Source organism: Macaca nemestrina, chromosome 17 (genome assembly GCF_043159975.1).
Source record: "Macaca nemestrina isolate mMacNem1 chromosome 17, mMacNem.hap1, whole genome shotgun sequence".
Classification (NCBI taxonomy): domain Eukaryota; kingdom Metazoa; phylum Chordata; class Mammalia; order Primates; family Cercopithecidae; genus Macaca; species Macaca nemestrina.
In genome coordinates this window covers 48,334,730-48,344,531 of record NC_092141.1, presented here as the reverse complement: position 1 = coordinate 48,344,531, position 9,802 = coordinate 48,334,730, and the positions used below count along the sequence as shown (strand labels likewise).

The following is a 9,802-nucleotide window of genomic DNA, read 5'->3' as shown; positions in this document are numbered from 1 at the left end:
GACGCAGGGCACTGACACACTTGAATACCCTCTCCAGTTGCCGCCCTTCAAATCCTTTCACTCAGCGATGGCACTGTCTACAGTGTCCCAACAAATAGACAGAACTGTCATGACGACTACGCGGCTAACTAACCTGTTACCCCACCTCTTGCCTAGTTTGAGGGAGGAGGCCCAGTTCTTCTTCTCTGCTGGTCTGATGAGGGCGAGAGCATAGGTGGTCCTGAACCCCCATGGCCGACTCAATAGGTAAAGAAATGTCCAGGCAGGAGGCTTCGGTGACACACAGTTTACCTCCCTGTGGCCTCAGTAACACTTGGTCCATTTCCATGGGATCTCACCATGCTATGCCCTGTGTACCCAGCTTGGCACCCTACATTTCTTCACTCATGTTACTCAACAAACATTGATTGAACACCTATATGTGCCAGGCAATGTTCTAGGAGCAATGTTAGAACAATGAACAAAGCTCCATTCTAGTGAGGGGAAGCAATAAACAAAATAAGTAAGTAAAATAGTCTCAGCACGTCCAATATCAACAAGCAAAGAGAGGGAGGAAGGGAGTGAGAGGGTGAAAATAGGCTCTTGTTTTACATCAGATGGCCAATGATGGCCTCTCCAAGAAAGAAGTCAGGGACCAAGGACGAGTGTGTCTGGCACATTCAAGAAATGGCAAGGAATTGCTGGTGGGAGGGTACCATGGTACAGGCACTTTGATAAACAGTTTGGTGGTTCCTCAAAAAGTTAGCTTTAGCTGCTGGTGGGGAAAAAAGTGAGAGTTATCATTTGATCCAGCAATTCCACTCCTAGACATACCCAAGAGAAACGAAGACGTATGTTCACACAAAGACTTGAACATCAATGTTCAGAGCAACATTATTCACAATAGTCAAAAGTGAAAACAATCTAAATGCCCATCAACTGACGGTGAATAAATAAAACATGGTATCGCCATGTAATGGAATAGGATTCAGCCGTAAAAGGATGAAAACATCAGTATGTGCTACAGCATGGGTAAGCCTTGAAAACATTAGGCTAAGTGGAAGAAGCCAGTCACAAAAAAACACGGACTATATGATTCCATTGATACAAAATGTCCAGAGTGGGCAAATCCACAGAGACAGAGAGTGGATTGGTGGTTGTCAAGGGCTGGGGAGTGACAGTGGTGACTGTTGCATGATCTGGTAAATATAGTAAAAACCAATTAATTGTATCCTTTAATAATACATTTTATGCAAATAATATCTCAAAAAAAATTTTTTTTTGAGACGGAGTTTCACTCTTGTTGCACAGGCTGGAGTTCAATAGTGCAATCTCGGCTCACTGCAGCCTCCACCTCCCAGGTTAAAGTGATTCTCCTTCCTCAGCCTCCTGCGTAGCTGGGATTACAGGCACATACCACCATGCCAGCTAATTTTTGTATTTTTAGTAGAGACGGGGTTTCATCATGTTGGTCAGGCTGGTCTCGAATTTCTGATCTCAGGTGATCCACCTGCCTTGTCCTCCCAAAGTGCTGGGATTACAGGCATGAGCCACCGCTCCCGGCCTCCATTTTTAAAAAGAAAAAATGGCAAGGAGTCCAGAGCATGTGAGAGAAAGAGGGAGGATGCGCCGCACATGACACTGTGGCCATTGCTCAACACATACTTGTTGCAGTGATGTGAAAGCAAGAAGCGTTAACCCCTTCTAAACCTCTGTCTTTCCACCCTGGGGAAGAGACCTCTGGCTCCCAAAGGGGTGAGAGTCGGCGAGGGCAGCTCCCTGTGGGCTTGGCAGGTTCTGGTGTCTGAGCAGATGGGGACTGTCATACAAATCCCTCCTATGTCAGGGGAAAGATCAGTGACACATAGGAGAAGGGGACACCTGAACCAAGGTGACCAAGACCAAGACTGGTGACTTAGAAGAAACAACACTAACCTCCATGTTCCCTTTCCCTGGGCCAACCCTTCCTTTTTCCCCCACTGATAGAACCTGTCCTGGATTCTCTGAACCTCAGTTTTCCTGCCTGTGAATGGGAGAGAAGGGAAATTATCCCTCAGTCCTGGCCCAGAGCCTGATGGATGAAGAAGAGGCAGGGCCCTTGTGTGAAGGGCATGGGAGGTGGGGCGGGGGGGACATCTGTGCCTCTGCAATGGTGCCCCTGGGACCCAGGCCAGAATCTGGTCCCCCACCCTGGCTCAGATGGAAGCTGCAAGCACAGCACCTGGAAAGGCAGGGCATTAAGTCAGATGGGCCCCTCTCTCCCAGCAAGGTCCCCAAGGAGGAGCCCTGGGACAGGTAAGTTTCTATCAGTGAGACAGGAGCATGAGGAAGTCTTGGAACACAGGCGCTGTCTGGGTTAGCTGTCCTATGTGAGGGCTTAGAGGACACAGAACGCTGTCCATTCCTCCCACTCTGGGTGGCGATCAGGGCAGCCATATTTCCTCCTGCCCTTTGCAGAATAAGTAGACGAGTCTATTTTAGAGATGAGGAAAGTGGAGGCCCAACGAGCCAAATCCCCAGAACTAAAGGTGCAGCTGGGATTTGAAACCAGGCCTCTCTGGCTGCACAGTCCGTGTTCTCATTCATTTCCCTCAATGTTATTCCCTGGCAGCAGGACCTAGCTAGAAATGAGAGTGGAGGCACAGGGCGCGGGCCCAGCGCCCGGGAGGCGGCAGTCAGGCAGGCTGGGAAACCCTGGCTGGCGGCAAGAGGGCGAGGGGCTGCAGGCCTGAACCCAAGCAAGCCCCGGACTCCTGGTTTGAACGACTCCAGATCCCCACCTAGTGGTAGGAGGGAGCCACTGCTCGCACAGCGCAGGCAGTCCACAGATGATGACATTAATCCAGCCGGGTCACCAGCAACCATCCTGCGGCAAGAAGCGCCCCTCCCCGGGCTGCGCTTCCCTGGGAGAGGGAGGAGGTGTCACCAGCGCGCGTGCGCACGGAGGCTCATTGGCCTCAGGATTTCGTCGCCGTTCGTCTGCAGACACCCAACATGCAGGCCTGTCGAGCACCCCTCTAGTCTAAACCCCCGGGTTTAGGGCACATTCAGGCAGGGGGGTCTCCTTGGCCCGCGCCTGGCCTCCAGGGCGGGAAGGGGGCTTCTCTCTGGCAGGCCCAACCCTGGCCGCCGCACTGGGTTGAGGGGAATTTCCCCACTCGCAGAGTGCCCCCAGACCCCATCGTCAACCGCCCTTAGGGTTCCCCAAAGGAACGGGAACCATCACTCACTGGTCCAGGCTCCTGGCCGGCCCCACTGTGAACCACTGTGAGCAGGTGCTGGTATCCCCACTCTGCAGCAGTGATGGAGGAGGGGTAAAGTAGCTTGCCCAAGTCCACACATTGGTTGACTACCGACAGGAAACAGGGTGTGCATGGGCATCCAACTCAGGAGGGAGAAGGCAGAGGAGCAGCTCCCTGAAGAAGGAGCCAGTGTGCTGAGTGTTTCAGCGGAAGGCAGGAAGAGCACTCCAAGCCCAGGGAAAAGCATGTGCACATGCGCAGGAGGCCGAGGCAAGGCCAGCAAGATTAGCCTAGAGGTGGGTAGTGAGGGTGGAGTCCTGGGGAAGAGGGCGAGTAGGCAGGACTCACACAGGCCCCACTGCCAGGCTGAGGAGGCTGGGCTTGACCCCAAGAGCAAGGGAAAGCTTTGGGAGGCTTTAACCAGGGCAGTGACTTCATCTCAGCTGCATTTCAGGAAGGCCTTCTGCTCCACAGGAAAGACTGGGGGGCAAACATGCTAGGAGCTTCCCCAAGGGACTCAGATGGAGAGGTCTGCCCTGGCCATGGGGGACAAGGTTGTTGCTCCAGAGGCCAGAAGTTTCCAGAACTTAGGGAGCAGAGAATCCCTGGCACAGCTGGAGAGCAGGGTTTGAGGGCTTGGGGGTGTCTGTGGATGGCCTGGAACCTTCTCCTGCAGAGGCAAGTCCTCAGGCAAGACACACACACACTCTCTGGGCCTTAGTTCCCCAGGAGACACAGGAGGCCCAGTTGGGGAGACCTGAAGCCCTCCAGAGCTCTCTGCAGGGGACTGAAGTGTACTTGGAGGAGGGGCCTCTGGCCCAGGACCTGGGGGTGGGGGCCATCCTGGAGGGACCAGGTGCTCTTCATTCACTCATCCAGCAAGGGCTTTCTGCACGCCTGCCATGTGTTACACACATACACATGCACCTACCACACAGACACACACACACGAACACACAGAGACATGCCCATGTGAAGATGCTTGGTGCGGTAGTTTCCTTGGAGAAACCAGGCCAGTTGCCAGCTCCCCAACCTCTCTAAGGCTCTGCCGCTCCTCTCTGCCTCCAGTTTGCTGGGGCTGAGCCTTTTCCCACCCTACCCCTATACACCGCTCTGTCTTCTCTTGGGAGGGGATATATTCCTTGGATGTCTCTATCTTCTGCCAGATCATTGGCTCCCTCAATGGGGGTGCTGGTGTCTGTTTCACTCATTGCTGGGTCTCCCAGCCTAGTAGGGGTACGTCTGTGGGGATGGCAAGGTGACCTACTGGGTGACTTGCTCAGAACTGAGGGGTCTTCCAGAATTCAGGACGCCAGTACTCAAACCCAAACTGTTGTGGGCAACGGGGACAGTTATTGGCAGGCAAAGCATGGAAGTGTGTGGACAGACCCCCGAGAAGGAAATAAATAAGACCCAAAGTGGGAGCAGGATGAACTGGCTAGCCAGTCCAGGGCTAAATGAAAACCATTCCCAGGACAGTCCGCCACAGGGCTGAGCCAAATGCCAGGGGGCACTCTGCGGCCCAGGGGTGGTGGAGCAGGAACACCAGGTTCCAGGAAGGGACAGAGGCCTGGGGTCGGCCACAGTCTGGTGTGGGCCTGTGACCTGCTTCTTAGATGCTCTATGACCTTGGGCCATTTTCTCCTCTGTAAAATGGAGATAATGATACCAACCGCCCAGTGCTGAGAATTAAATCAAATGTCTGCGTGTATGTTAAGCACACAGTGGCTATTCCACAGCTGCTCCTGTTGGGCTGAGGAGCGGGCACCATGGGGCCAGAGGACATCCTGCTTGTTCTCTTTGGGAGAGAAATAAATAAAATTGAGAGGGAACATGAGCCACGCCCTAAGCTAAGCACAGGATGCACCCCCCTCCCCCGGGTAATCCTCTCAATGCCCCTGTTAGTGTTTTACCCCGAAAAGCCCCTGCCCCGACCAGGGGTCCCTGCAGGCCCAGCTGGGCTGACTGGAGCCATGAGGCCACCCTTCCCCCGGCCTGCTGGACCTGGGCTCTGAGCCAGGCTGCTTCTCCCACGGACACACCTCCTGGCCAGGACATCCGGGCACTCCTCCCCTGCCCTGTTTGCCCTTTTCCTGCTGCAAGCCTGACTCTCACCCATCATCACTTCATCAGTTTCCAAGGGCCAGGCCCAAGGGATTGCGAAAGAGCTTTGTCCTTTATTTACTGGATGGCCTCGGACACCTCACTTCATTTCTCTGAACCCCAATGTCGTGTCTGTGAAATGGGGACTCATAGTCTCCACCCCGCCAGTGAGGGCTGGGGAGAGGCCACATGTGAAAGTGCGTTGGCTGTCATGAAGGCTTCCTCACAAGAAAGAAATTAGCCTGGGGGACCCGCTTAAACATGGGTGCCTGAATGGCCTTCACTGGTATCCCTTTCTCTCTTTGGGGTCTCTCTTTGGGAAGAAGTTACACACAGTCAACAAATTGTGGTGCTGGGCAATAAAGTCACCCCCCAACCCCCGCCCACAACCCACTAGTCTGCATCTCTCCAAAAGCAGCTTGCTTGAGGTAGAAGGCCAAGCTGTGAGTGACAACCACACCCCACAGGGAATGGAGGCAACTGGAACCTAGAATGCAATTTCCTAATTGAGAATTCATCCAGGCCACCAACCCAGTCCCCCACCCCAAGAATCTTGGCGAAGGTCCTCAAGGTCTGTGACTCTGCCTATCCCTCTGGCTCAGGTTCCTTAAGCATTAAATGGGAACATGGCTCTTGTCTAAAGCAGTTGAGGCTGGGGGTGGGACAGGGGTCACTGGAACTGGACCCAGGTCAACTGGCCATTTGCAGATCAACTTGATTTTAGTCCAAACTACTTATTTTGCAGATGAGGCTTCTGCAGCCCAGAGAATAAAGTTACATTTTTGGAGGGCACTCACAGCTCTAGAGGCAGAGTTCGACCTTGTACCTATCCAGTTTTCCTACCAAGCAGCTGCTTCAGCCATAGATGAGCATGTAGATAATTATTAAATCACCAAAGATTTGGTCCTATTCTCTGCTACACTGTACTTTGAAAGAGAAAAGAGCTGAGAGCCCAGTGCTACACTGTACTTTGAAAGAGAAAAGAGCTGAGAGCCCAGTGCGGGTACGACATCTGGCCTGGGTCCCATCACCCAGCCGGTGACTGTATCGCAGCGGAAATGACCCTCGACTGGTGTTAACCGGGCTGCTTTCTAGCCGTGTGCCCTTAGGAAACCTGTGTAGGGTTCATCTCTGAGGGTGCCAGAGCTCATCTGGGGACATAAAGGGTCAGCTGGCTTCTAAGCTCCACCCCCTCCAACTCTGGCATTCCCCAGCCAACGGGTCTTACATCCCCTGCCCCCTATTCAGACCTGACCCAGAGCCTTAGTGGCTTTTAATCCAAGGGCGAGATTCTCAGGCTGACCCCTGGGCCCTCCCCAGTCCCCACCACCTCCCCAGTCCCCACCACCTCCCCAGTCCCCACCACCTCCCGCTGGAATAACGCAGCCCAAAGCCTCCCCTACGGAGGCAGGAACTTAGGTGAGCAGCTCCACAGGGCACATCCTGCCCTCAACCCTGAAGACCCCACCCTGAAGAAACGCGTAAGGGTGGTGAGGAGGGCGGGTTGGAGCCGAGGGGTCCCTCTCCGCGAGAGGAGCGCCGGATCCCCGCTGATCCTTCCCCTATCCCGCCCCCAAGTCCTCACCGTGGAGTGGGCCCCGCGCTCCCAGCGCCGTGCGGCCCGCCCCCTGCGGATCTCAGCCACAGCCCCCTACGGAGGAGCCTGGGAGGCCGGAGGCCGGCAGCTCCTTCCCGGCAGAGAGAACGCGAGGGCCCAGCCCCGCCGGCGCGCAGAAGAGGACACGCCGGGATCTGCAGCAGCCTGGAAGGTCGCCGAGCTAGCGATGCCCGGCGGTCCCGGCAGCAGGGGAGAAGGCCCCACCCCGAGCCTCAAGCCCTCCGCTCCGCGTGTCCGCAGCCCCGGAGTCCCTCGGTCCCTCGGCGGCCTGTGCCGGGCTCCGGACCCGGCTCTGCGTGCGTCGGTGGCGGCTCCTCCGTGCCCCGCTTGCCCGGGTCCCCAGTCTACCTCCCGCTCTCGCCCGAGGCGGGCTGTGAGGCCGCGGCCAGGGCCCTGGCCTGCAGCGCCATCTCGTGGACCTGTGGGGAGTTGCCGAGGCCCGAGGCCTGGTCGGGCTCTGGGTTCGCTCCCACTCGTGCTCCCGGCGGGGAGCTGCTAGAGCTGCCAAGAGGACTCGCCGGGAAACGAGGCGCGGCCGTCAGCTCTGGAAATCCGTGCTTCCGGAGTGGGTTCGGGGTCCCCGGCCCCATTCAATAGGAGGAACAGATATGCGCCTCCGGGAGCCAAAAAGAAAGTCCAAGGGCAAAACCGCCCCGAGCGTGCTCGGACACATTCAGCGCCCCGCGACCAGCCTCCACCCCGAAGGCGCTCCGGGGAGGGTGCCCAGGGGACCCGGAGCTCGGGCTCCCTCCCAAGAGCGCGGGGGCTCCCTCCGCTGCCGCCCAGTCCTGCGAGCATGGAGCGCTCGGCCTCTTGCGGGCTCCCGCCTGACCGCCGGTGCTCCGCACCTGGGAGCAAAGGACAGCGACGGAGGGGGAGGAAGCGGGACTGGATTTTGGGTCCTTCCCAGAGCGGAGGAAGGCAGGCTTGGGGTGTAAATCCAGGGCTCGTGGAGGCTGTCCCTCAAGAGGCCGTCCCATAATCGGGAAATAGGGGGTCGGGGCCTCGAGCTGGGGCGCTTGAGCTTGGGAGTCCCGGGGAGAGCGAGGCTGAGCGCGCCCCTCCCGCCCCAGGAGCATCCCGCGCGGGAGTTCGCGGTCAGCTGGGGAGGCGGGCCCGGGAGCTGCGCCCTTCGGAAGGGCAGGGCCAGGCCACACCGGTGGCTCGGGTTCTCCACAGCAGCGGCGGGGGAGTTGGGGAGGAAGGGCTTGAGGGCTCGGATTCCGATTAGCCCGAGAGGAAATGAGGTCCGCGGGGCCTTGGAATCCGTGCGGCTTCGCCGCTAGGGGGTCTCTCGGAGCCCCGCACTCACACCCTCCGTCTTCGAGTTCCTCCGGGAATCGAACGCGCCACCCCACACCGACAAGCACAATTCCCTCTTAGATCTCACACGCCCTACACGTGGGGGCCCGCGGCGACAGGCTAGGCCGCCAGTAGGTATCGCCATTGCCCCAGCACAGGCCCTCCTGCCACGCGCGTGCCGGTGGCTCTGCTGTCCAAGGACCCCGAGCCAGGCCCTGAAGGGTTAAGGAGGCCTTGTGGCACCGGAGCCGCGGGTACGCGGGGCGCCTGGGCTAATTGGCGACCCTGGGGACAATGAGGGCTGGGAGGCCGGGGAGGAGGGTGGCTTAATTGGGCATGGGAGTGGCCTAGCCTTTGTCTAGGACAAGGCCCAGCCGCCGGCCGCGGGTTCCCGCAGTCGAACTCTGGCCACCAGCTGGGGCCCCGCGGAGCGCCGGGTGGGCGACTCGGAGGGGACCTGTGAGGCGGGAGGTGGCGGCTGGAGTGGAGTGGGGGATCTCGAGGCCCTGGAGTCCCACCCCACTCGGGTTGCTGCAGCAACGACGCGGCCCAAAAACGGCCGCAACGAGGCAGCCCCGCCTGGCCTTCGCAGCCACCAGCCTCCCCCGCGCCGGTGCCTGCGCCCGCGCCCCTCCTGCGACCCTAGGTCGGTGCTGCCCCCTGGTGTCCGCAGCCCTGTACGCAGGCCGCCGCGGGCCCGCAGCCGACTCTTGTCTCCCTCCTAGTGTCCTGCTGAAAGTGAGAAGCCGCGGGAAGCAAACGCGCCCCTGCTCTAGGAGTATGAGGTGTTTCAGCCCAAAGCGACCTCCAGCAAACGCGCTGCCCACGAGCTTCTATTTAGGCTGGAAAACGGGCTTCTCTGTCCCCATTGGGTTCCCGCAGGTCTGAGGTCTCAGCCAGAACCCACCCTCTGGGGTTTGGACACGTTCTACTGCAACCTCCCACTCGTGCACTGGCTGAGTCCTCTCCCCGCTCCAGCCGCATTCGGCGTGGCCTGGGGGCAGCCCCCTCCTGAAGAGGCGGGCCTGGTTCTCTCTCTGGTTCCTTGCAAATGTATCGGCCCACGAAGGCATCTAGGCGTCTGGGGGCCCAATTGTTCATTCCATCTTCATCATCGCCCTCCCGCCATCTCAACGTCCTTGGTGTTTTGGAAGCCAGCACCCTCCCCAAACCCCACCCTGTGCAGTGCCCAAGGTGGGCAGCCTGTTGGGGCAGGGCATTCGGGGTCCCCAAGGCTTAAAGAGAACTGGGAAGGAGGTGGGGTGCTCGGTGACCGACCAGATCCAGGGCTGAAGGGGTGCCCGCCCAGTTCCCACCCCTTCCCCACCCCCACTGCTAGGAGTCGGTCTGGAGACACCTGCTAGCTGGGCGAGGAGGATGCGGCTCTGGGGAGCTCACCGGCGCGGGGCGGGAGGCAGATGTCCTCGTAGGAGTGGGTCTCGGGGAAGGACCAGCCTAATGGAGACTGACACAGCGGGACCACGGAGAGACCCCAGCCAAGCCCGTTATTATACAGGGGAAAGTGAGGCAGGAATGGAAATAGCCCACTGACCCCACT

At 58.4% G+C, this 9,802-nt stretch overlaps 1 protein-coding gene across 1 annotated transcript; it reads right to left on the bottom strand.

Moving 5' to 3' along the window:
- Positions 1-6,698: 6,698 nt before the first annotated feature.
- Positions 6,699-8,846, bottom strand: LINC02875 (long intergenic non-protein coding RNA 2875). Its single transcript, XM_024791262.2, is given in 2 exon segments — positions 6,699-7,562; positions 7,565-8,846. Coding segments are annotated over 2 exon segments (1,044 nt in total). The 5' UTR covers positions 8,022-8,846; the 3' UTR covers positions 6,699-6,975.
- Between the last annotated feature and the right edge of the window lie 956 nt (positions 8,847-9,802).